The 27741-nt window shown below is 37.0% G+C and overlaps 1 protein-coding gene across 3 annotated transcripts in view; it reads right to left on the bottom strand.

Moving 5' to 3' along the window:
• Nucleotides 1-27741, bottom strand: part of OLFM3 (olfactomedin 3) — a 188981-nt gene that overhangs the window by 10623 nt on the left and 150617 nt on the right. For 2 of the 3 annotated variants that reach the window (XM_058716382.1, XM_058716381.1), the window contains exons 2-4: nucleotides 24659-24805; nucleotides 17551-17706; nucleotides 12324-12543 (exon numbers count right to left, since the gene is read on the bottom strand). In XM_058716382.1, the coding sequence (XP_058572365.1) occupies nucleotides 12324-12543; nucleotides 17551-17706; nucleotides 24659-24805 (523 nt within the window). The remainder of the gene's footprint in view (nucleotides 1-12323; nucleotides 12544-17550; nucleotides 17707-24658; nucleotides 24806-27741) is intronic. The other variant, XM_058716383.1, reaches the window with a different exon arrangement.

Here is a 27741-nt window from a genome sequence, read left to right as displayed (position 1 = left end):
TATAATCAACCTTTCCCAAAACTGACAGCACTTGGGGTGTCTTGGCCTCTGTGGTGTCTGGATTTACCCAGCATTGTATCCATATGGCAGAGGGATACTGCTGAGCCTAGATCACTTAGACGAGGAATTAAGATAGAATTTACACCAGGACTTAAAAGCTTCTGACACATAAACTAAAAATGATTTGGCTTTCTTCTTGTAGCAATGGACATTTTATCTAAATACATTAGAGAATAAAATTAATATTTAATATTTATTTATTTGAGAGAGAGATAGAGCAAGAGTGGGCGAGAGGGGCAGAGAGAGATCGAATAGAATCTCCATCCCACAACCCTGGGATCATGACCTGAGCTGAAATCAAGAGTAAAATGCTCAATGACTGAGCCATGCAGGCACCCCCAATATTTAATATTTAAATGTAAAATAATTATTCATTTAACAACCATTTCCTGAGAGCTTAAGTACCAATACTGTGCTAGGTGCTGGGGATATATGGGGAATAGGGAGACAAAATAGGGCCATATGTTGTAGCTTCTCAAAATACCATTGCTTATCCTTCCCATTTCTTATTTTATTCTTTTTCTTTTTTGAATCAACAGACAAGGAAAGTTAAAGAAGTTATTTTAGACTAAAACTACATGGAGAGGAAAAGGATGTAGCATCAAGTGCACTGAATATCTGTTGATATTAAATAAAAATTCTAGAAAGCCAGCCCTGAGTACTAAAATTTATAATGGCACTGTTTCCATTAAGATAATCCTCCTTAAAATTTATCTCATTTTAAACCACATTTACCTTTAGTTCCCTACAAAACATACTTGTTAACTGTCAAACATAGAAACAAGCAAGTTCAGTTAGTTTCCCATGTTTAAGTTTCTATAAAAAAATGTGAGGGTCTAAAAGGACACATTTAGCAATTGTATTGATTAGACCTATTTGGTCTTACATATGTGTCTTATTGGTAGTTGTCTGTGTGAAGGAAACTTATCTCTATTATTTAGTAAATCAATACAATTTTGTAAACTTTGAGATTTCAGTGAATGGTTTTTAAGTTAGAGATAAACTGTTTTTTTTTTTTTTGATGTTCTAATGTTTGTTTTTGAGAGAGAGAGACAGAACATAAGCAGGGGAGGGGCAGAGAGAGAGGGAGACACAGAATTCAAAGCAGGCTTCAGACTCTGAGCTGTCAGCACAAAGCCCAACTCAGGGTTCGAACCCATGAACTGTGAGATCATGACCTGAGCCAAAGCCGGATGCTTAACTGGCTGAGCCACCCATGTGCTCTCAGATATAAACCATTTTAAAAATATGCATGTGAAACCATGTAGGCTCTGGTTCCAAATAAAGATATTTTATATATAAGTCTCTGGCCAGAGATATTCCTGTGAACATTTATGAACTTTGTGTTTTACATTCTTTGATTCTTCTCTGTGACTCCTCTCTCCATCATTTTCCTCCATGTTGGTCACCTATTAGCTATCTCCCATCTGCCCAGTGACTCACAGTGTGCAGTGCCAGCCTCTATATTCCTGGTGCCACCTGCGTTTGACCTGGGTCCACTGTAACTTCCCATCGCACAGTGACATTCTTTGAGTAAATGAAATTTTATAGCATTAATCTACAAAGCACACTTCAAGCGAAAAATTAAAATCCTAAAGTTATAAACATTTTAAAATAATAGCTTAAATGAGTCATTTATTTACTCATTCATTTCATTAGTCATTCATTTATCAAGCTGAGATTTAATGATCATGGAGCACTGTTCCTATGTACTAGAATTTCAATGGTAAGAAAGAAAGGACACCTTTTTTTCTGGTGAAGCTTCCATTTTAATGGGAAGAAAGAGGGGACAAAAGAAAGAAGCAAATAAGGAATATATCAGGTAGGAAAAATTTTAGTGCAGATATTTAAATAGAATAATTTGATAGTGACTCTGGGGCTGTTTTAGATTGGATGAGTAGGGAGGACCTTTCAGAAAGGGTGATACTTAATCTGAGATCTAATTGACAAGAAGCCCTGAAACCATAAGTTGAAGGAAAGGCCATTCAGAGAGTGGATCAGCTAGGAGAAGGCAGCATCTTAAAGCTGGGGGTATGAATTAAGGAGTCTGACTGTCTAGATTTGGATCCTGATTCTATCACTTACTCTCCAGGGATCTTTTACAGTTTTTAACATCCTAGTGTCAAATGGATAACAACAGTAATAATATCTATTTCACAGGGTCATTGGTAAGTTTAATACACACACACACACACACACACGTGAAGATACATACGTGTGTGTGTGTGTGTGTGTGTGTGTGTGTGTGTGTGTGTGTACAACTTTAAAAAATGTTATTCTTACTGTTTTTGCAGAGGCTCTATATCTGGGCATACTTGGTGAGCAAGAGAAGCAGAAATTAAAAAAAAAAAAAAAAAGGCCAGTGTGTCTAGGGCACACCTGGAAAAGTAGAAGAGGTTGGAGAGGTGTTCCAAAAAATAAACTTTTGTAAAATCAGAATATTTGTATTTCATTCAAGCTATGATGGGAAGCTATCAGAGTTCTAAGAAGATGGGGGGAGTGAGAGTATGTGAGCTACATTTTAAAAAGATCACTCTAGCTAGTATAATGGAAATTAATTTTAGAGGGAATACAGTATAGGCAGAAAAGACCAATTAAGAGATTGGCTCATTTGTCCAGGTGAGAGATGATGGAAGTGGTGACGGGGATAGAAAATAGTAGATGGCTTGGGTTATGGTTTTTTTGGGATAAAGTTGATAGGACTGGCTTCAGAAGAGATGCTAGGATGTAAGTGAAAAGAGAAACTGAAGAAAACCTTAAATTAAAAAGATAGTCCAAGATAACATCCAAATTTTGGCTTGTTCAGCTGGGAAGATTGTAGTGCCATTTACTCACATGAAGTGACTAAAGAAGAAATGGGTTTGAGAGAGAAGATCAAGAATTCAGATTAAGTTGTTCATGATTAGTATGCATGCCAGTGGAGGTGTAAAGAAGATAATATAAAAATCTAGGGAGCAGAGACACCCTTTGAGACACAGTTTGGACAGTCTAGTGAAAGGCAGAGGCTAAATACTGCCTTAGAGGGAGGGTATATACAGAAAAGACCAAAAACATTTAGAACAGAGCTCTGGGGCATTGCAACCCAGCAAAAGAGCCCCAAAGAAGCTACAAATGGGACTTAAAAATAGTGTCGTGTTAAGGGAAGAAAAGACAACCTTTTAAGAAGGATGAAGTTCTGACTTGGGGGGAATACCACTGAGATATCTAATAAAAATAAGATAACAAAAATGACCATGGAAGTTAGTAACAAGAAGTCACTGGTGATCACAAGAATCAAATGAAGACAGTGTTAAGAACAGAAGCTGGATCACAATTGGTTTTGAAGACTGTAAATCAAAGCTGCACTATTGAAGATTCTTTCAAAGGAGAAGCAACAGGGAGATGGGGGTGGAGAAATATCGGGCCATGGGAACTTTTTATTGTGCTGGTGCTACTGTTTATTCCTAAAGGCAAACAAACTTTTCTTAATCTAGTAGAGAAGGAGAAACTGAGATGGAAAAGAGAATAAACAAATGAACCCCATGAGTGGATGGTAATTTAATCTATTTAGGGACCATGAGTAACCATGCTCTGTCCTTCTATACTTTTTTTTTTTTTTTTTTTGGTTGGGGGAGGTGTCTGTGTTTTTACTTCCACAAATTCCCAGAAAATTTCCAAGGAAATGTTTGTGTAGTATATTCCATTCAGCTTAGAATGCTGAGGTGGGTGTTAGGAAATCTGGTTCCTAATCCAAGCTGCAGCGTTAAATCTCATGTAAAATTGGATAATGCACTTACTCTGTGGAGTGGAGTTTCCTCATCTCCAAAATGGAAGTTCTGAGGCTTGCCATTTTGTTATTCTAATTAAGGGAACTTTGGACATGGAATCAACAGACGTTTTTTTACATGTTGCTGAGAAGAAGGTGGTATTTGTGGTTGTGGTAAAACACATACACACCATCAGGGTGATCATGGTTGTTGGCCATCATCATCTACTCTTGGGAAGCAAAAAAAAGCAGGGCTCTCACTGTTGATTTCTTTCCAGTTGAAGTTTATCTTCCAAATAGTTACTTGATTCCAAGCTAAAATTCATCCAAAAATTAAGGTTCAGGAATTTATAAACAATGGCTGGTTTTTTAGATATAATTTTATGGATCTTAGTGTTAAGTAAACAAAGGTATTTTCAGATTCTGATGGAGTGCAGAAATTGTAAAAGTAAAACAAACAATAGAAGTCATTTCTAGTTCTTGGCTCCCATAGACTAGTTTTTGTTCAAATAAATCATTATCTTTCTTATTTCATTCTCACTTTTTTATGAGGACAAAGCCAGACAGAAAGGATAATTTCCCCAAATGCCTGGAAGACAAATGTTCCTGGAAAAGTGGATGGCAAAGAAGGAAGTTAAGAGTTTTGCTTCACTGATTTTTATCCTGCTGTGCTTCTCCGTCTACAGTGAGACACATGAAAATATTAGCATTTTGTAATAAATTGCATGTGTATGGTTATGTATGTTCACAAAATATGCAAATAACTGAGGAAAGTGACTGTTTTATTTTCTGATGACTTGTAGATCTTAAACTTTTTATAATCAGTTGCGATCCGTATTTATCAATCAGTGGCTTGGGGAAAGCTATCATTTGGGATTCAGCAGATCTGTTGTTTGGATCAACGAAGCATAAAAACCATCTGTCTTTCGTTTATTTCTTTAATATATAATTGTATTTTTAATATCCTGGACTAACACTTTCTGGATTTAAATCCTAAGGCTATGCCCATGTAAATAAATTAAATGGAGTAGTGAATATATTTATGACATTATGTTGTTCCTTTTTACGTAAGGCCATTGGGGAACTCATTTAGCAAGTAGTAGATATGATTTGATCTTTAAAGGCTATTAAAGCTACTTAAAATAAGTTTGTCCCTACTTTACATAGTGAATTCAGTAAAGTATAGTAAAATCTGTGTGTATTACTTAAACTTTTATTTGCATATTTAATCCTACCCTTATACTGCTGAGAGAAAGGTGGCGATCATGATGGATATAATCGATGTAGTATCGGAGACGGCACTAGAATGAATTTTCAGTGGTGTCTAGTAAAAAATCAAGAGTAATATATTTCTAAATACTTTCACTTTTCCAAAATTAACAGTTTTAAACTAATTATAATTGATGTTTATGCATGTGTATGATTCTGTATAATGATAAATATACTCGATATGTAGTTGGGGAAAGTGACCATTTTATTTGTCTTGATTTGTTTCATGAAATATTTTTAAAATTGTGTCAACTTTTTGTGGAAGAGAACTTATACTATGAACATAGGTTTAAGGAGAAGCCTATGTAACATCCAGATTGAATGAAGAACTAATTGTATTATGAAATCCCAAATAAATTGGCAGTTGATGCCTCTGAAAGCACAATTTTTATATCCCTGAACGTCTTATAATCTAGTTATAATTTAGGGCAATGTAGGACATAAAAAGGAAGATAAATAATAAATAAGTTTATGGTAAAATATACCTATTACCCAAAAATGTGCTAAAATAACTAGGTTCTGGGATTCTGGAAGAATGTGTCATCACCAAGTACATGGGTAGGAGCAATTGCATTCTGTGTTACAATCTAGGATTTTAGGGAGTGTAGGGCTGTCCTTGGTGAATGACTCATTTGAAGATCTCAATTTAATCCATGGGGTTATTTTTGTTAATTTCCCCTATTAAATTTCCAAGTTAAATCTCACAGTTTGACTTTTCTGTTAATTCCTGCTTTCACTGAGATTTTCAATGTCACTTGTTTTAAGTGCTAGGTAGAACACAGTTTCATGTGTTTTATAGTGAAATGTTGCATTGCCATGAAGAAAGAACAGATGGCAACAGAAACAAAGGTGAAAAAAGGATGTGCTTTTGTTGTCTTTTTTTCCCCAAAAGATTTTTGGTTTTGTAAAAGATACAGATGTTTTATATATTTGACATATCCTCATTTATTTGTCGAAAGTAACATAAAGCTTTTTGCTTTGAAAATATTTGCTCTCAAACTCTCTGTAGACACTATTTTTTACCCATTATGTTATGGGTGTTTTATGATACTTTATTCAGCTGGAATAAGACCTAGATGGCCCCTGACCTGTCAGAGAAAGGACAACTTGTCTTTAAGGCAGTAAAGATTTAAAAAATTTTAAAAAATGGCACATTTTTTCAGAAAATTTCCAAGTTTCATGAGAAGTGGGACAGGGGAATGTGGAAGACTATGCCAGGAGAATCCAGCCACATAAAGGAGCAGTCGGAGAGGGCTCCACAGAAAAGTTGGTGTCTCGTGTAAAACGCAAAATCATTAGAATTTGGATAGGTAAAGTGGAAGAGCATTCCATGAAAGGGGAGAAGAAGGTCAGTGTCCAGATAAGAAAGCACGCATGACTGAGGAACTGAAAGATTGGGATGGTTAAAACTTACAGTGAATACATGGGGAAAGTGAGAAAAGGGCTAGAGAGTTAGGCAGAAGCCATGTCATCAAGACAGACCATGAAAAGCTATTTGGATTTAATTTTTAAAGAAAATCATTTAAACATAGGTGTAATATGACGAGATTTGCATTTGGAAAAGACTACTCTGAACACCTACTGTGGTGGAGAGGGAATAACTTCAGGTAAAGGGGAGTGGGTAGGACGCCATTGTGGCAATGCAACTGAGAGCATGAGGAAGGCCTGTCTGGATTAGGGTGGTAGAAGTGAGGAAGCAGGAAAGAGGTGTTTTTGAGAGATTGGTTGGAGAGAGGAATGATGTGTGAGTGTATGTAGGTGAGGTTTAGGGAAGAATGAAAAAGGACTCTCTGGCTCCTTGCTTTCTACATCAAGAAAGAAAGCTGGGGAAGAAATCTGCCTTTGAACTCAGAAGGGCTTGGATTTAAATATGTTGCCTCTAACATGCACTTTTGGTAAAATAATTTAAACTGAGTATAAATTGCCAGTAATATTGCCTAACCCAGAGTTCTTGCAGCAGTTAGACTTAAAACATTTAGAACAGCTGGCCATACTGCTTGCTAGTCAAGCAGTATCTCTCAGTACTGCTGTAGTGAGCTACTTTTGTGCTCCTTGTCGCCACTGAAATGCAGGCTTCTTGACTGTAGAGGGAGACAGTCTGCCTCTCATCTTTATATCACCAAATACCTACCAAAGTAGCAGCACATATCAGAGAGTCAATAGATACTTGTTGAATGAGCAAATAAGACTATTGACACATAGACAATTTGGTTTCCCTTTTAAAATTTAATTTGGCATAAACATGGCAAAGACAGTAACCGAATGTCATTATTTGTGACCTAAAGTTTTGAGTGCTATGGATATTTCTGTTGAACGTGAAACCTCAAAACTTAGTGTTAATAGAAAGATGGCATCCTGTGCTTCACTAGATGGCACCACACCATTGCCCTAAAGTAGAACTAACTTGAGGGAGTAGGGGGGCAGAGAACTGATTATAATCCACATTAAACACCTGTTGATGATCTCAGGGTGTGTGTGTGAGCTTTAGCTGTGCTTTTTCCATCAGATTCTCACATGCGTATAATTATATTTTGCATGTCTAAGAATGGGATACTTATAAGATTAAGCACAGGGGACTTTACTTAGTCTCTCATAGGAGAAAATTAAGCGCTTAAGAAAGAACATTACTTCATGCAGGCCCCTAGAGTGCATTACTGTTGAAGCCCTCCCCTCCCCCCGTAATTTCTACTTTCTCCAAAACTTTAACTCTCTAGTAGTGATAAGCTGAATGGTATCCTAGTGCTCTCAATGACTTGTGATTCCTTCAGCACCTTATTTACTATTTAAGAGTAACTTAGACCTTGCAGGCAATGAAGCTAGTTTGTCTTTTAGTATCTTAAAATTTATGTGATATACAGTGTGACATTTTCCCTAAAAGCAAATTCATTGAAAAGGTGAGTGGAAATGCATTCATCATTGTTGAAATTTTATTCTGTTTCCCCAATCCATTTCTGCCCTCTGCTAATTGGTTGTTTGTGTTGAAAGGCTTTTGTGAAGAATGAAGATGCCGCTGATGGATGAGCCTTCCTACTCTTCTTACTATATTGAGGATACTATAATTATCCAATGTCCAACTGCAGATCCAAAAGCAACTGGATTTTAGGTGCTTTTGGAACACTGAACCCCTGGTGTTTGTTTTTTCTTTACATGTCCTGTTAATGGTCTGATGTTGATTAACACCTGTTTTCTGAGTCAATGTGATCTGAGATGTTGATAATTGGGCATTTAGTTATGAGTTGATAGTAGGCATGGTGTTAAAAGATCATTTGATCCAATCTTTATTAATTTCCAGCAAGTATAAATACTAAGTAGTATTAATCAAACTAGATCTTAAGACACCACTCACAATCATGTTTGTTTTTCTTCTGGAAACATATGTATGAGATACTTCCTTTCAAACTGGAATAATTTTTGAATGGACAATATGAAGATTACTTAATTTTTCAGGGACCATGTGACTTCATACCTCATAGCATTAGGGCTGTCTGTCTCTACCTGAACATGTTTTTTACTTTGTAACTAACGATTATGATCCAGTTGATAAATATCATAAATATCCTCATTGCTTAGGATACTCTCAGTAGGTAGGTTTGCTATTGGACATAAAAATGGTGTGACATAGAAAAGTACCCAGTTCTTGGGACAAAAAGCATAAATGACTTACAGTCATTGTTTGAGCCACTGGTCTCTCTACTAGGTAAGTAGGGATCTGAGGGCTGCTAATAATCCAGGAAAGAGTTTATAACATCTGAAAATTACTTCCAGTCTCTTGTAAGGTCATATCAATTAATTCAAACAGCAACCATCTCATTAAGAAAGTTGAATACTGTTTACTGGTGTCTAATATTTGTATTAGTTGCTAGATTTTGTTTTTGATTAGTTAAAATAAAAATATTAACTAGTTAAAATAAAATATTAACTAGTTAATGCAGTTAATTTGACAGTCACATTCTTTCAACTTTGTTGTTTATGAAGGAAAACTAATAAAAAGAACCTTTGTTGTTAAAAAAAAATCTATATATTGTGGATTGCAGTCCTAAGGTTTAAGGACACCATAGAAACATTATCCATGGTTCAGTAAGGAGGAATAGGATGAATTTGTGTCCACTTAAATTAAAACCATTTTTCCCAAATATCATTTTCAATATTGAAGGAGGCTGTGTGTAGGAGTTATGTGTAGACTAAAAAACAAGCAGAATTATGAAAGAGCTGAGAGTTGTATAGATTTCATTTCCTAACTGTGGTAGACATTATTTCCAGCTGAGTCAACTCACAATGTATGTTAGAAGTGAAATTCATTTCTAAAATTGAATAAATTCCAAGAATATTCCATGCCAGTCCCTCAAAAACCTGACTGGCACCCTTTAAGGTTCAAGGTGTTTACTAGCTAGAACTATTCTATTACCTGTCCTTCTTTTAGTTGACTGCATGTATACTTAGCAGATAACTGGTGTCAGTATACAAAGTTGATGGCTTTGGTTTATTGTGAGATTCTAGGAACAACCAAGTGAATTGATTCTCAGGCTCTAGAGCGATTCATCTGTAACAACCAGTCCTCTTGCAAAGCAAGTCAAAGCCCTACACAGACCAATCCTATGCACTGTCATTTACAGAAAATATATATTTTTTTAATTAAAAAAATTTTTTAAATGTTTATTTTTAAGACAGAGACACAGCATGAACAGGGGAGGGGCAGAGAGAGAGGGAGACACAAAATCTTAAACAGGCTCTGAGCTGTCAACATAGAGCCTGGCGTGGGGTTCCAACCCACGAATTGTGAGATCATGACCTGAGCCAAAGTCGGACGCTTAACCAACTGAGCCACCCAGTGCCCCCAGAGAATCTTTAATCAAATATTTTCTGAGCTAATAAAAATTCATCTGGATATTTTTTTTTGTAACCCCCAAAGTAACTTAGATATTGAGGGCACTCAAACAAGTCTTGCCTTGAGATTTTCTTATCTAGTTTGGTGGAGACTTCATCTGGCAAACTATGTAACATGTACAGTGAGCCAAAGGTATTTCATGATTTAAAAATAAAATACAACTTGGGGCGCTTGGGTGGCTCAGTTGGTTAAGTGTCTGACTTGATTTTGGCTCAGGTAATTATCTCAGGGTTTATGAGTTTGAGCCCCACCTCAGTCTCTGTGCTGACAGTGTGGAGCCTGCTTGGGATTCTATCCCTCTTTCTTCCCTTCCCCCTTCCCCAAATAAATAAACATTAAAAAATATATAACAGAATTCACTTAGGTCAGTAATATTTACCTAGTGTATATTAGCAGTAAACTTCATAACAATTATAAAAGAAGAACATATAAGGAAATATTTAAGTGATATGTCAAATAAATAACTTTTGCTTAGCTTAGTCTTAAGTCCTATACCACCTGATTGAAATATGTGGCTAAGAAAGCTTTTTTTTTTTCAAATAAGACTTGAAATAGCTAATATCTATTCTTTGAAATTTATAAATTGTTACTATATGACTCGTTGTAGAATTTATTCAGCAAATACTCACTGAGTAATTTTTCTTTGTTAGGCAGTTTTCTAGGCATTGGGGAATATGAGATTTAGGGTGAGTATCATAGACATTGTTCTTGTTCCCATGGAACAAAAATCTAGGAAGATAGCCATCCAGTTACACATGCAATGATAATGAAGCATGAAAAGTGCAATCATTGATGACCTATCAGGGTCTGGGAGCACCTAGCTGGCACATAGTATACATCGGGAGAGCAGTGAGGGAGTGTGGCAAGACATGATATTTAAACTGAGACCTGAAGAACGAATGGAAGTTTGTCTCATATGGCAAGCGTGTTGACACAGAAAGGATAAGTGGGGGATAAAATTTTTCAGGAGAAGGGACAGCATCTCAACACCTCCCTGCAATGAGAAAGTAGAGAACACACATGACTGGGATGTAGCGTGTGAGGGGAGGAGTGGCAGGACGTAAGGTGCAAGAAGTAGGGAGGGCCGCATAAGCTGTGGACTGTATCACAGGATGTAAGGGAGTCTAGGAGCTTTTCCGCAGTGCAAGGTAATTTCAGATTGAGGCTTCAAAAAATCCTTTTGGCAATAATGTGAACAATGTGTGAAGGGGTGCAAGAATGGGAGTCATGGAATCCACTGGAGTCATGATTGCTAGTAGACTAGTTAAGGTGAAAAAGTGTGGGCCTTGACTGATGAGGAATAAAGATCTGAGGGTTCCAGTGTTAAGCTTTAGGGCTCATGTTAATTGCCTTCTGAGTAATTTTGTTGGAATCTCTTGGAAACCCTGGGATAATGGTAGTGGGGCCTCTAATGTGGTGATTCCCCACATTTTTAACTGTACTGAATGCAACTTTTTATATCTTCACTCTATTTTTTTCATTTGAACTGTATTTGTAAAATAGTCTTTAAAATATTTGTCAGCCATTCAAATTTCAAATGTTTACATTTATTCTCTGGAGGTGTCTTTAATAGAAATTGATGATCTTTTCCAAATTCTTTACTCCTCTTTTTAGTTTATTTTCTATTCGAGAAGAGTTTTTCTTTCCTTTTGGAGAATACTTTCTTGTGGTCATTGACGTGCCCTCTTTGTCGTGTTACTTCATGTCGGCAACTAAAATAATATTCCTAAATGAATTTAATAATTCCTCTTCAATTTGTGTCCACATATTTATTTTGCATTAAGTTAGAGACTAGTCCCAGGATGATTTCAGCTGAAAAATTACTGCCTCATGAATAAAATGGAAGAGTTTGTGAATTTAGACCAGGTTGAACCATTAGGAGTCAAGAGCTAGAGTCCATATCTCATGTTACATGCTTGGCCCTTTGCAAAGTAGTGAATATGTATTTGAATAATACAAATACATATTCCTCTGTCTATAATAGAGGAATTGCGTTTGTTTGATTTAATCACTGCTGTTTCATATTTGGTCCCAGGGTAACTTTTTTCCTAGCCTCTTTCTCCACTACCAAAACTGCCTCTCCTCCCCTCTAGGCAAGCAATGATTGACCATCCCATATTATCATATAGCCAATAGAATTGTGTTATTTCAAGTCACCAAATGGTAACAGGGTGCTCTGAAAATTAGGCAACCTTTAAATAATACTGATTACATAGGCATGCTTAAGTCATTGAGGAGTACTTACTTTACACTTAGAAAGCAGGCATCGGTTTCCCTGTGATAGGTATTCATGACTATTTGCAGAGCGTAGGAATGCAGTTTTCATTGAAACCACTTAAAAACACAACATGTTGTTGTACTCACTCAGCTTTTTCATGCAGTCGCGAAGCCTGGTCTCTAGGCTAAGCACCCTCTGGTGCAGTTCCTCATAGTCATAGGCACCGATTTCCTCTTGAATCCCAGTGAGGACGGCAGACAGATTCCGGATTTCCTCTTTAAATTGGGTGATTAACTTGGCATCTGTTTTGTACTGTTCTAGCACTGGGATCAAGGGCAGGAGTTCATCCATCTTCTCTTTCAACTCCTGCAAAAAGCAGGCAGCTGTTTTTGAGAGTCATTTAAACAGATCAAGCAGCTACATTCTTTTTAATATGATACCTAAAGGGGATTATTAAAACAGATTTAAAATTCCTTTTTTTTTTTAAAATTAGAAGAAAAATTTTACTGATGTATAATCAGGATGTAACGTTACATTAGTTTCAGGTATACAACATAATGATTCAATATTTGTATATCAAAGTAGATCAAAATCGTACTGATTTTTGGTTGAAATTAAGTACTGTGAAAATGTAAGTGGCTACTGTGATCATTAGTAGTAAATCCATTTATCTCAGTACTAGAACCTCTCTTTAAATGGTTAGGTGCTTTTCTATTAAATTGATCCTTATCATAATTACAAAAACTTCTTACAGTAGCATTTAATAGTTTGTGTTATTTCACTTTCTAGGAGCATTTTATAAAGCGAACAATGCAGTATTTATTTAGCAAATAAAATCAGGATCTATCTTCGTCAAATATCCTATGTCAACTCTAATTACCCAATGACTAATTATCTCTGTTATGGGGGTACTTAGAAGAAATTTTGGATCCTAGAACAACAGCTTTTCTGTAACACTTAGAATGTTTCCATTTCTGTCCTTCCAGAGTGCTCAGGTATTCCTCACGCTTCTTAATATCCATCTTACCACAGTATCATTAGGAAGGTAAGTTCAGCAAGCATAATAAATCATGAAAAGCTTCTCAAATCTCAAAGAAATGCATGTTGCTGTTTACCATTTTGAAATATTACCCACACTCTGACTCCATTTGCCTTAGCATAGATAATTTAGAGCTCTTTAAGGAAGGCAGAGTTGCTTACCCAGGGAGTGAATTAACTCTCTTAACTCTTTCAGGGACCAAAGTGCTCACAGTTTATGTAACACAGGACCTAGTCGTACAGAGTTGTTCGAAACTGCAAAGTTGATTTTCATCTGGAGAACAAGAAGCATATTTGGCAACATGGTGTCTCTCATTCCTAGCATCATGGAACTGAGCCCCACCTGCAGTTTTTACTTTCAAGTTCTAGGTGTGTCACCTTTTCTTCTTTTCCTTTAATTTGGTGGTGGTGGTCAGTGAAAATATTTCATGAGTGAGATTCAGTTGTGAGTTTTTTTACAGATGGTCTCATTTGTGGAAAGAGCTGTCAATGTGCGGATCATTTGAGAATAATCCATACGTGCTGTCAGGAACCATGTTGCACACTAACTAATTTAAGGAGCTGAAAATTGCATTTTAAAATTACATTTGGAAGATGTTATCACTATAAACGCATTAAAATGGCAGGAGCTCCCATTGCTGCCCTGATTTATGGACTTAGGTTTCTTGTGGGGAAGTTTCCACTCGTTCTGTGAGCTCAGAATTTTTTGAATTTGTATATATGCCCATTGTTGAGTGGGAGGGACAAAGTCTTAATAATGAGAAAGATTTCATAAATATCACAATGAAAAGGTGGAATTGCATAGCTTTACTCATTTTGGTGGCTCATTTTGAAATAAACTTAGTAGTTTGAGCATTTTGTGGCATCCCAAAAGAAAACACAATTGCTTCATTATGATTTTAATAAGAGTTCTGTTGGTAGCCTTTGCTGCATATTATAGCAACAGTTACTATGAAGAGTTTAATGTTACACTGTGGGAATACTGAAAAGAGAGCAATTCAGTGTCACAATTTTGGTGACTTTTTCTTCCCCCTGAACCAAAAAAACAAACAAAATAAAACTAGGTAATTGTATTTTTTGAATCTTTTCAAAAATTCATAATTGGATTATTGGTAACGAGTTTTGAAACCCTGGATGCTAGTCAGGGAACAGTGGAAAGTTTGACCAATATACATGTCAAATACTTAAAAGCTTAAAGGAGAATAGCATAGATCTTTACTTATTAATTTCTTCTAGAATTTCACCTTCTGCTGTGTTGTTCTTACAGTAGCAAAGGTTGTAGCTAGACTATTTTGCCCAACCGTGATCTCTTCATACAAGAATGATAGTCTCAAGTATGATACCTACAACAAGATTTCCGTCTTAAACAGTGTAGAAGAAGGTGGCTGGGTGGCTTCGTCAGTTGAGTGTCAGACACTTGATTTAAGCTCAGCTCAGGTTATGATTCCAGAGTGGTGGGATTGAGCCCCGCATTGGGCTCTGTGCTGACTGTGGAGCCTGCTTAAGATATTCTCATTCATTCTCTCTCTCTCTCTCTCTCTCTCTCTCTCTCTCTCTCTCTCACTCATGCATTCTCCTTCCACATCTCTACCCCACTCATGCTCTCTCTCAAAGGAGTATAGAAGACAAAATCTCAGTATTTTTGATAAGTTGAAAATAGTTTACCAGAGGAAGATTTTCTTCAGTCTAAAAGGATTCTTTGATGTTAAAGTGACTTTTGGAATGTTCTAGTTCTTCTTCTCAAATATGGCACCTCAGCACATAGTGCCAAATCTGACTGGATATATAAATCTGACTGAGCCGTCAGGCTCAGGGAATACATAAATTCAGCAAACACATTGAGCATGTCATTACTATCGTTAAATTTCATCTGTAATCTACTCAGATGCAATACAGCACTGGCATTAGGAGGTTTACCTCTAGAGCTGGACTTTGTGGTTCTGATGCATGTTAGATATACAAGGCTGAAAAAATTACATCAGTTTCTTCATCTGAATGATGGAGATAAATATAGAACCTACTTTATAGTATTGTTGAGAGGATTAAATTAGTTACTATGTATTTAGGTTTGTCAAAACTGTTGAATATAATTCTTCAGAAAAAAAATAAGATTGCTATTTGGATTTTTGCGTATAACTCAGGTATCTGCTTGGATTACATGTAAAATCAAAATCATTACTTCATATGGTGCTGCCTGAAAATTAAGTTTTCTTACTGGCAGCCTGCCTGCTACTAGGCAAACTTCTAGAAAAGGCCAATTATTGCCTTGACTTTGTCTCAGCTTTGTATCTTTCTGTTTCGATGTTCTTTCAAGAGTTCCCACAGATGCACATGTTTCATCCCACTTCCAACCCTGCCAGGCCTGGCATCCTAAAACTGTCCCTTGGCATCGCAGAGTTCGGCACTGTCCATCTGAGCTTGAATAATTTTTACTCTGCGCCCGACACCCTGAGCACCTCTCCTTGTGTCCTTCTTCCTTTCTGGGAGTGCTCCCCCTATGCTGTCAGTGCCAGCTTACCATTTCCTGCTTTGTTGATGGCCTTGGCATTGGGCTCATGTTACCCCTCCACAGTCTACACCCTAACCCTGAACACTGAGAATCTTCTGATCTTCTATTTTTCTCATATCCTCTGTGATTCAGGTGGTTGTTTGTTTGGTGTGTGTGTTGTGGGGGGACTGGTCCAAACTGCTTTCTTAAAAATTGCCAAATCTTATAACTTTTCCCCGATGTTCTCTAAATGAAATTAAATAAAATTACTCTTTGTGCTGCTAAATAATATTTATGCTTCTATTTGCTGTCAATTTCATGTGCCTTGTTTTAGTTGTCTTTTATAGAAGAGAGATCCTTCTATATCCAGCAGAGGGCCCAGCACTGCCTTGTACACAGTGCATGCTCAATAAATACTGGTTTGCATTAACTCATTTGCTCCTCAGCCTTATTTTTTGTTTTACTTTTTTATTTTTTGCTGTTTACCATTCCCCCATAAATTCTGGACTCATCCAGTTTATTCATTCTCTCATTTCCAATTGTGTTTACATTTATTGTATCTTCTAAGTCTTGCTCTAATTCTAATTTCTTAACCTACTAGCTTTGTTTTTCAATTTAAACTTCATGATTCATCACTTGAGCCTCATCTCCTGTCAGTACCCTCAACTTTCTTACTCCTTTGTTCCTTCTGTTGTACCTCTCTGGTAAAACTTTATGTATTTATGTATGTTTATTATTTATTTTTGAGAGACAGAGTGAGCAGGTGATGGGTAGAGAGAGAGGGAGACACAGAATCTGAAGCAGGCTGCAGGCTCCGAGCTGTCAGCACAGAGCCTGAACCAGGGCTCGAACTCAGGAACCATGAGATCATGACCTGAGCCCAAGTTGGACGCTTAACTGACTGAGCCACCCAGGCACCCCTCTCTAGTATAACTTTAAAACTGATTCAGTGAAGAAACTGCTTCCTGTACATCCCTACTCAGTCTCCTGAGCACCAATGAAGACAATTACACAGCCATGAAAACATCTGCCGTATCAAAATGTGCTGTGCAGCGATCCTGTTACATCCTAGCTCCCTGCCCTCACAATTCTGTGTGAAAAGCACTTCTGATGCTTAAACTCAGGCCCACTCCCTCACCATCAGCAGTGAATCTCACTCATGACAGAAGGGAGGGAAAACAAACCATTATGTTTGTAAAACCACAGGATGTCCTATAAATGATATGCTATCCCTTTGTAGGCAGATAATTTGTTTTAATAGAGATTCAAATGGTAGTATCATAGTCAGATTCTTAAAATCTATGGCACTGTCACACATAGGTATGAAAAGTCCACATAGCATGCTTAAAAACACTATTCCTCTATTTTCAGTGTTTCTGGATAATTGCCAAAAATTAAAGTCTAAGAGAAGACTTTGTATAAAATTAGGAAACAGCCCTCTTTATTTTTGTATGATATTAATAATGGTATTGTTGCCTCTGTTAATAATTTATATTCTCTGTCTCCTCATATTAGCAGGGCATTAAGTCATCAGAAAAAAACTTTGATAAATTTAGTTATTAATTTTCCTTGAGATTTCCCCTTGTCTTAGATATTGAATGGCCTGTAAATCTATCCAGAAACTCCACCAAACTCTAGGAGGATTATGCTCTTTTTATAGCAAGACTTCTATGCATTCCTACCAGCTAATGGTCAGTTTCAGTGGAGAGATGATTGATGTCCCCAGTGAGTCTTTAACCTTGCACATATGGGCAGATGCACAGTTATTTCTAGCTGATGGCCATGCTGGCTGTCCATTGCACTCAGTGTCCGATTTGGATTGACAAGATTGCAGAAGTCAAACCTACTTGAAAATGCTTGGTCATTAGTGTCTTCCGATCATCTTCAATCTGCCGAAACTTGGCCTTCAGCCCTTTCATTTGGGTTTCCATTTTTAGAACATATTGGAAATCTCTCTGAGTTCTCAAGTTTAAGACTTCAATAGACTGGGACATGTTCTGAACCTGTTAAACAAGAACATTTGGCTATACGTTATTGTCTATTTACAGGTATATGCAATCACTACTGAAGTAGCAAAAATGACAAAGAACTGTAAGTGCCAAATCCGTATTTGTATCCCCACACGATAGGTTTTTCAAGACAATTCTTTATGATAAACATTCAAAAAATGCAGCAAGGGAAAATTAAACTGAGGCAAGAAATAATAATAAAATTGACATCCTAGGATTAGAGAGAAATAAATAACTTCAAATAAGAATTTAATCAGAAAAGTAAATTTGAAATACGGAATTTTCATTCTAGGACTTTGCAAGCTTATGATGTCCCAAGCCATTAAATGTTAAAATAATTTGTTTCTATAAGTACTAACTCTGGTTTCTTCAAGATGTGGGATGTTTAGCAACTGTGGATGATAGTGACATGTCCAACAGAATTAGAACACATTCATTCCTGTATGGTTTCTTTGACATCCTAAGTTCTCCCAACAGTGAGATTGAATTGACCGAGAAACATGGTGGCAATGCTGGGACGCCTCCAAGCTTGGAGAGCGTACTGTTTAAGAGACCTGGAAAATAGCAGCTCGGTCAAATGGTTGGTAGGTAGGCAGTAAACACAGATCAAGCTGATGGTACCTTGTTAGGTTTATTGGGCCCTAGGCTATGTAGAAGTAGGAAATGGATGACCTATAAAAATGAGGAAAGAAACATGCTCTAATTTTTGTGTCAGCAAAAACCTCAAAACAAAGTGAAAACCTCTAATAGTTGGAGAGCTGTTAGATGAATTGTGGAATGGAGTATAAATACGCTATTTTAAAGGATAGGCTAGATTTTTATATCTTGGTACTCAAAGTATTGTGTACAGAGCAAGTTTGACATCACTTGGGAAACTTAAAAATATAGAATTTTGGGGCCTATGCCACAGCTACTGAGTCAGAATCTGCATTTTATCAGAATTTTGCTCAACATGGAGAAATTTCCATGAGAAAAGTGAGAAGAGCCTGTGTGTGTGTGTGTGTGTGTGTGTGTGTGTGTGTGTGTGTAACATACACATAAAAGAAAATGGGGCGGTAGGTGATGGGTATTGAAGAGGGCATCTTTTGCGATGAGCACTGTGTGTTGTATGGAAACTAATTTGACAAAAAAATTCATATAATAAAAAAAAGAAAATGGGGCATATAAGCAAAAAATCATGGTGGAGAAAGGTATTAAAGATTAGAAGAATACATACTGGGTTGTTTTCCTTTTTTAATGTTATTTAGTTAGAGAGTGAGTGAGCAGGGAAGGCACACAGAAAGAATCTCCACACTGACGGTGCAGAGCCCAATGCAGGGTTAGATCTCACGAACTGTGAGATCATGACCTGCGCTGAAATCAAGAGTTGAATGCTTAACTGACTGAGTCACCCAGGCACCCCTGGGTTGTTAGTTTTCTGTGAAATGTGGGTAAGAGGAGAAGTAATAAATATTGTAGAAAGGAGTCCCTGTTAAACAGAATATGTATAAATCTGCCTAGAATTATGTTTTATTTTCATGAAATGGAAACATGAAAGCACTAAAAAAATTGTGGTGGACTTTGAGATGAATTTTACTTTGTTTCATAGATTTTTATGCATTATTCTATTCTGTTTATTTTTAAATATGTATTATGCAATAAGTAAAAAATTTTTTTCATTGCAACAATTGTGAGTTGAAAATAAGGAAGGAGTGATTTATTCAGACACAAATTTTTGTCATCAGGTATGTCACAAAGCTCAGTGGACTAGCTAGCTATGAAGACCCCATTGTTGGTACATTCCAAGAAGGCAGAGCATTCTGCTGCCGTGGCTTGCATACTTCCTCTATTTTTCTTTTTAAAGAAGGCTATCTTTTCCTGTTTTTTTTTTTCTGCTGTTTTGATCCATAGTCCTGCCCTTTATAAATCCTGTCTTCTCAAGACATGTGATAGTCTAGCTTATATTAAAATGAATTGTGTAATATATGTTGGGTGGGAGCACAGAAGTGATTGCCCTTCTGTGAGCTCCAAAGGTTAGAAGCTGCATCTTATTCATACTTTTTATTCCCAACACCCTACACAGAACCAGGCACAGAATAATTGTTCAATAAATACCTGTTGGTTAAAATTATCTTATGCTTCCAATACTTGTAATAAGTAATTAGTATTTTTTAAATTTATTTGAGAGAAAGAGCATGCACAGTGCATGAGAGCTCATGAGTGGGGGTGGGGTGGAGAGAGAGGGAGAATCCCACGCAGGTACCACATTCTGAGTGCAGAACCCGATGCCAGAACTCGAACTCACGATCCATGAGATCATGACCTGAGCCCAAATCAAGAGTTGGACACTTAACCAACTGAGCCACCCAGGCACCCCAGTTACTAGTATTTTAGGGAAAGTTCCTTCCTTCTGTCACTGTGACACTGTAGCAGTACGTGACTCCCAAATATTTCTTAATTTGCTATCATTCTTACTTAGAAAGCTTCATTCTTTTAAATCTTCAGTGGAGCACAAAATTACTGAGACAGCATTGAAACCTGGAGATGTAACTGCATCTTGGATAAATGTAACGCTTTCAAAATAATTTTGAACTTCATTACAGTTAAGTATGAATGAAGAAAAGCCATTTGTATTAAAGAAACCATCTACACATTTGAATATGGCATTCATCTCTGAAGTTGCCCATCACTGGCATGACTGATACTTTCCTAGGAATGCCGTGGGTTGGGCAGAGTCCGTACAAGTAGAAAATGATAGGCAAGTGAAATATTCTGTATAAAATTAAAACAGCCTCTCTTATCTTGCCTCTGCCCTATTAAGTTAATTTTCAACTTATTTGTGTTGTGGCAAACGCACTGGGAGAATTGTGGCCTTCTATATTGTAGAAATATGCATAATTTTAAGAGCTGCATTTGGGATAATGGATAGAGATGGAGCTGTCTAATTGGAGAGGATTTGGGTCTGGGCTGTCTTTTGCTTTGTCTGATGACTATACCTAGGAATGTTTAGTTTTCCACTGTTTACAGAGACCCTCCCACCCCCAGGATCAATTTCCTGATGATACCTGATACTAGATCCCTATAGTTACACTTGTAGAAAGGACACCCATCTGCTGTGGTTCCTCTTTGACTCTGTTTATCTCTGATGTTTTACAGTTTAGTTTTTCATATGTGTCCCTGTGCTTAGACCCTTCTCTACATCGTTCAGCAAGCTCATTGTCTCCCTTCATTAATAATTTTTTAAACTAATTATCTTGGATCTTTGTATAAATAAAATGTTTGAGGCCTCTCTGAACTTAACAAATTAACTTAAATTTTCACTCTAATTCATAATTAAGGTTGTGGTTACTCAGGGGGGAAAAAAAGACTGTGGTTCAGTATGTTTGGATAGCCTTGACGTTAACAAAACTAAATAGAAATTCTTTGCTGTAGGTCTTCACAGAACCTTTAGTATTAAACTGTGTGGTAGAAATCTTCAAGAGTGAAGTATCATGAATAGAGTTTCTTAAAATCATTTTACTAGGAGGGTGTCACTGGTATCCTATTCCAAAAATCACACTTTGGGAGATACTGTCCTAGACATGCAGGACATCTTCAACTGTACAGAGAAGCTACACAGCTAACAAACTTTTAAATTATTTAAAAAAAAATTCATTTAATGTTTTTATTTATTTTTGAGAGTGAGAGAGAGAGAGAGACAGACTGACAGACACACCCAGCATGAGTGGGGGAGGGGCAGAGAGAGAGGGAGACACAGAATCCAAAGCAGGCTCCAGGCTCTGAGCTGTCAGCAGAGAGCCCAGTGCGGGCCTCGAACCCGTGAACCACGAGAGCAGAACCTCAGCCAAAGTTGGATGCTTAACCGACTGAGCCACCTAGGTGCCCCAACTAACAGGCTTTTAAAAAAAAATGTTAATTTGTTTTGAGAGAGAGAGAGTGAGAGCACAGAGGAGGGGCAGAGAAAGAATCCCAAGCTGACAGCACAGAGCCACACATGGGGCTTGAAATCATGAAATGTGAGATCATGACCTGAGCAGAAATCGAGAGTCAGATGCTTAACCGATGGCGCCACCTGTGCCCTGCTAACAAACATTTTTTTAAATGAACAGTTGTAGTTTGGGCATATTAAGACCTGAAATATTGGGAAAACAATTGTAATTCTTTAAATATTAAGTAATGTAGATATGGTTAAAAATATTTGACAGAACATTGCTTAAATTAGTATGGGACCACCTGTGACAGTCTGGATGACACTAGCATGGTGTTGAGAAAACACAACTGATCTGGTAAAGCCCCATAATACACTGGTTGAGTGACACTGGTAGGTTCTTTAACCTCAAAAAGCAGTTTCTTTTTACGTAAGCTTAGAAGGGCAGGTTCTTCAGCTGTGAGGATTGAATGGAGTGGATACAGATATGGGAAATACTGTTATCAATATTGTTAAAAACATTTCCTTAGGGGCACCTGGGTGGTTCAGTTGGTTAAGTGTCCGACTCGATTTCAGCTCAGGTCATGATCTCACGGTTCAGTTTGTGAGTTCAAGCCCTGCATTGGGCTCTGCGCTGACAGTGCAGAGTCTGCTTGGGATTCTCTTTCTCTCATGTGCACGCTTTCTCTCAAAATAAATAAATAAATAAATAAATCTTTAAAAACATTTCCTTATTATGTGCCTAAATTAGTTCTTTGGTTAATGGTGAGTGGGCGGCCTAAACTCCTGCTCCAGTTTTCCATCTGGTGCCTTGGATATTTGTGAAACTATAGAGAAGTCAATAAGAAAAACTGGCTCAGTCTGAATAAGGAGTGCTTATTTCAGATGGGTTTTTTTTTTTTTTTTTTTTTTTGGGTCATTGCAGCAAATCAGTGCTACTCCCTTCTTCAGCCCACTCCAAGTAATGTACATAATTTACTATTACTATTCCCTCCTATATACTATTCCCTTTACTATTCCCTCCTATAATACTCTCAAATGGTAAATTTAATAAACATAACTTGTAGAGACCTAGATTTTGTTAATAAATTTTGTGGGGTTTTTTAATTACATACAATGACTTTTTAAAGGTGTGATTTTTCTAGAATTTCTTTAAATCATTAAACACATTGCATATTAGATGGGGCGGTTGTATCAGTGATGGTTTGTGGTCAACCTCCTTGGTTGTATTTTTTTGCCTGCTTCATCCTACACTAATTCCCGGTTTTATCATAGTTCTGGAGTACATTTCACTTTGGACCTGTAGAGGGTATTATCCACCTTCTAACACTTTATTTGAACTTTCTCAACTGATTTCAGAAGAAATCTGTGTTTTTTTTTTTGTTTTTTGTTTTTTCCAACAGGTTCAGAAGAGATGTCTGAATCTGTATAGGGGGAGGTATGGATATGTAATGCTATATTGAAAAACAATAACAAAAATAAGGATAGAGTATCTAAGAATGTCCCTCACCATAGTTGATATAGAAAAAAGATGCTTTTGCACAGAAAAAGAATATAGGATCAGAAAGTCTATAATTTGAGGGGAAATATTTAATAGAAAAGCAAATTTAATAGAAAAGCAAAATTGGATTTAAAAGATTAAATCTTTTTACTAATGTAATATCCCTAGTAACCAAACAATATTAAACTATATATTTGGAGTTTTTTTCATAGAAATAAAGAAAACCAAGATTGGTAAGGTATACCCACGAAAAATCACAGTTCATTTGTCATGATTTCTAATAGCTGAGAGGCACATTAGCTAGAGTCGTTAACTTGAATGAAAATGACATTTGCTTTTGTCTGGGGGACAGATATTGAAGGAGCAGGGAAGATAGGATCTTATAAAAAGAGACATAAGAAGAGAGAGTCGATAGATTGATGATAGCTCTGAGGAGAGGGGGAGGGAAAACAGGACTAATCATTTTATAAAAACAAGAAAAAAGCTTTCTTAAAATTTTAGAGCATCAATAGACTTCCAAATAATGTACATGGAGGAAATTTATTTTCATTATATGGCAGTAGAAGAAAGTTATTGTTGCTAAGCTTGAAATTGCATAAAGTAGGCATGTCTATATTAACAAACTTGATGCTTTCATTTTTCTGGCTTCTCTTAACTTTCCTTAAAAAGTTCTTATTCAATGCCATCATTGTATGAATGATCATAGAAATGATATTGCAGTGAGTGAATGGTTGAGCATGATGTTCTCTAAAAGCACATACTACCTAATTTATCTTATTATCCCTGAAGGTACTTAAAATTCCCACATGTTGCCGTCTTACCATCAGTCTGGCCACCCAGCTGTCCTACTATATTCAGAGCCCAACACACTGAAATTCTGAATGAGAATAACTGAAAGAACCATTCATTGTTTTTTTTTTTCCTCCTCAAACTAAACATAAATAATGTTTCATGAGCTGACTTTTATCTGTAAAAAAGAATAAATCAAGGGCATTCTGCATTTGATTGTTATGGATCGGCTTAAGTAAATTATATGGAGAGATTGCTGTTGAATGAAATTGAAGAGCTTAATGTTCAAAGGAATGACTTAGAGAATGATGATAAATACTTGAAATTATTCATTATCTGTTCAGATAGCTTGCATATTGCATTCCATTATTTTAACTTCCTTGCAAGGTTGTTAATGTGATTCAAATGCATGAGCTCAAACAGCCTAGTGTGATCCTGGGAATTGAGGATAAATTTCTGGCATAGGAATAAGACTTTTTGCCTTTTTTTCCCCTTAAGAAGAGACCAACTGGATATTAAGGCATATGATAGATATCCAGTCTTAAGAAGGTAAGACAGAAAAATAAAAAGTAATTAAAATAAACAGTAGAGCAGGAATCTTGAGGTACTCCTTTCAAGGAAGGAAAAAAAAGTTTGAAAAAGGGGGACAAAAATTGGAAGGACCTTCCTCATTATTGCCTGCTTTCCTGCATTTCCTTTTCAAGGAACGGTAGATTAAAAAAAAAAAAAATGGAGGACAGGACACGTACCTTTTCCAGAAGTTGGCGAAGCTGCCTGCTTTTGGCATCCCTGGAACACAGGTTTTGTTCTGGAGCCACCACTGTGCAAATGCATCGTCCATCAGGGTCTTGTGCTGAACTGTACACTTGCCACCCTTCTTTGGGACTAATCTGGGTCTGAGGAAACCAATAGCAAACACACAACACAGACCCGCATTACAGGATAAAGAGAATGTGGGTTTGTAACATTTTAAACAAAGGATCCTCTTTGATAAAATTTCTGTTTTTATTCTTTAAAAAGAAAGATTAAACAACTTCTACAACTTCTATAGGCAGCATAACTTCATTCAGTTACACCTTCCTTATCTGTCCCCAGGATAGTTTTTCTTTTCTTTAAAATATTTATTTTTGAGAGAAAGCGTGTGTGCACGAGGAAGAGGGGGAAGAGAGAGAGAGAGAGAGAGAGAATGAGAATATCCCAAGCAGACTCCACACTCAGCACGGAGCCTGATGTAGGGCTCAGTCTCATAACGATGAGTTCATGACCTGAGCTGAAATCAAGAGTTAACCCACTGAGCTACCCAGGCACCCCAAATTTTTCTTTCAATGGGCTATATTAGTAACTATTTATTGACCCTACAACATTTCCTAATGCTTTTTGTCTTATTTGGACATGGCAGTGCAATTTAGAAGCATCTGATAACCACTTAATCACATATCACCAGTCTCTCTACATAAGATCTGTTAGCTTGTCTTTCTCAACAGTAAATAATAGTAGTGTGTGTGTGTGTGTGTGTGTGTGTGTATGTATATATCTGTATATACATATATACATACATACACATTTCTGATTATTATTCACTTGTGATATTCTGAAGCAAAGCCCTATCCCAGGGCACTTCCCATGCATTGAAGAGCCAATTATTAATAAAGTTGGAAAAGTAGCATGTAAGAATACAGGATAAAATGATTAGATCAGCATGGTTTTGCAAAGGATGCAGAGTCCCAGAGAGGTTAAAGAGTATTTTGACATGGTCTGCAAAATCCATCTTCCCAAATTACTTCTGTGTACTTACCACCCTACCTCCCTAGAACTGTAGCTTAAAGTGGCCTTCCCATCTAGGAATGAGGTGGCTTAAAGTCTGCCTCCTATTTACATTTCTTGTTTTACCTCCTGTATCTTCCTATAGGAAACTTCTTTCCAACAAATTGGTCCATGTGTGTCCTGAAAGTATGTTACCTTGATTCATTTCTTTATATGCAACTCATTTTGTTTCTCCTTATTGGAATACCTCTTTCATAAACATTCAACTTACTAAACCCTTATGGTTTCTACCTATTCTGTGTTATTCATTAGGCATTTCATGTGTATTGTCTAGTATTGCTATTTGCCTTTCGTATGTCTTATTTCAACGCTTAGTTTATATTCATCTACTAGACATATTAGATATTTTCTGTTGTATTAAGTAGATTTTATCAGGTACAAAGATAAGTTTCCTCTTTTTTATCTAGTTACTTTTCAGGAAGAGTTTAAGTGTTTATTTTGAGAGAGAGAGATGGGGAGGAACAGAGAGAGAGAGAGAGAGAGAGAGAGAGAGAGAGAGAGAGAGAGAGAGAGAATTTCAAGCAGACTCTGTGCTGTCAGCTTAATGTCATGAACCATGAGATCATGACCTGAGCTGAAATCAAGAGTCAGATGCTTAACCGATTGAGCCACCCAGGTGCTGCTAAACATACACTCTCCATTGTATAAGGAGAAGTCATTGTGGATGCCATGATGTACTGCCCAGAGAGGCACTCATTCATTCCTCCAGCTGCTAAGATTATTAGTGGCTTGGCTTTCAGTTAAGTTTCTCTTTGGGGATTGCCTAGGCTGAAGAATGTTGCTTACTCAAGGTCAGGCTCTATTCCACGGGACAACTCACATGCATTGACTTGATGATGCAGCAGTACAGTGAAGCACCCTAAGAAGCAGGAATTATTATTTCCATTTCACAGAAGAGGAAATGGGTTAATATGCTTGGGAACAGTTAGCTTGTATGAAGCCAGGCAGTATGTTCCAGAGAAGGACTGTCCAATGGAAATAAAGTAATTTTTGCTTTTTTAAGCCTATTAGAAAAGTTAAAATTACTGTCTTCGAAATTGTGCATTTTATACTTATGACTTCAATTTGAATTAGCCACATCTTAAATGCTCAATAGCTACATGTAGCCTCTTCATTGGACAGTGCAGCTCTAGAGTCTTGCTTTTAATTATGCTATGGCCATATCAGTATGATGCTGAACATCCAGATAACTGTTTTCAAGCGTCAATCATGGATATTGAAAAAACTACCTAACAGATGTTGTAGACAAACCATCCAGTTTGATCCAAATTTGTTTTTCCTGTGGAAATAATCAGATAAATCAATGGGCCTTTTCCTAGCTAAGCTCTGGCTTGCTTCTACAGCTGGGATCTGAAATTTGTCAGCCTTTCTCTCTGTCCTTCTATGTTTTCCAGGGATTCAGCAGATAGGTATTTCTTGTATGATCAGGAGAAGAAAGAGATGAATTTAGTTTAGAAAATAAGATATTTCATGAATCAGGTTGGAGGTGTGAGGCTGAGGAGGGTGAGAGAAAGCCTGAGGGTTGGGAGCTGAGATGAGGCTAGGAACCAAGAGGTGAAGGGAGGCCAGCAGAGGACTGTCTTGGAAAATTCTCAGTGTTACTGGGCTTGGATATTTGCCCATAGACTGGAGTGTTTTACCAGGTTAAAGCAAACCCTTTAAAGGACTAAACCAAGCTGACTTCCCTCTCCACAGATCTGCTATGGTCTGTGAGATCTTCTGTCTCTGGAGTTCACACCAGAACAGATATAATCTCCAACTTATTCTGTCCCAGGTCATTGCATACCATCCACCAACACACAGCTCTTTTTCTTTTCAAGGGCTTTGGCAGTAATCACTACAGGGTGCTGATACGCCTTCCAACAACAATCATGAACAAATACTGGGGAAGCTATATGTTATAAACTCAGGAAACTCATAAAGATATCATAGTCCTTGTCCTTGATCTATAATGAGAAGCAGTTGGTGCCAGTGCTCTTTTTAATCTCCCTTTTCATATAATTCATGG

The sequence above is a fragment of the Neofelis nebulosa genome, chromosome 2, assembly GCF_028018385.1.
Source record: "Neofelis nebulosa isolate mNeoNeb1 chromosome 2, mNeoNeb1.pri, whole genome shotgun sequence".
NCBI lineage: Eukaryota > Metazoa > Chordata > Mammalia > Carnivora > Felidae > Neofelis > Neofelis nebulosa.
The sequence above is the reverse complement of the archived record's forward strand: the minus strand, read 5'-3'. Positions and strand labels throughout refer to the sequence as shown.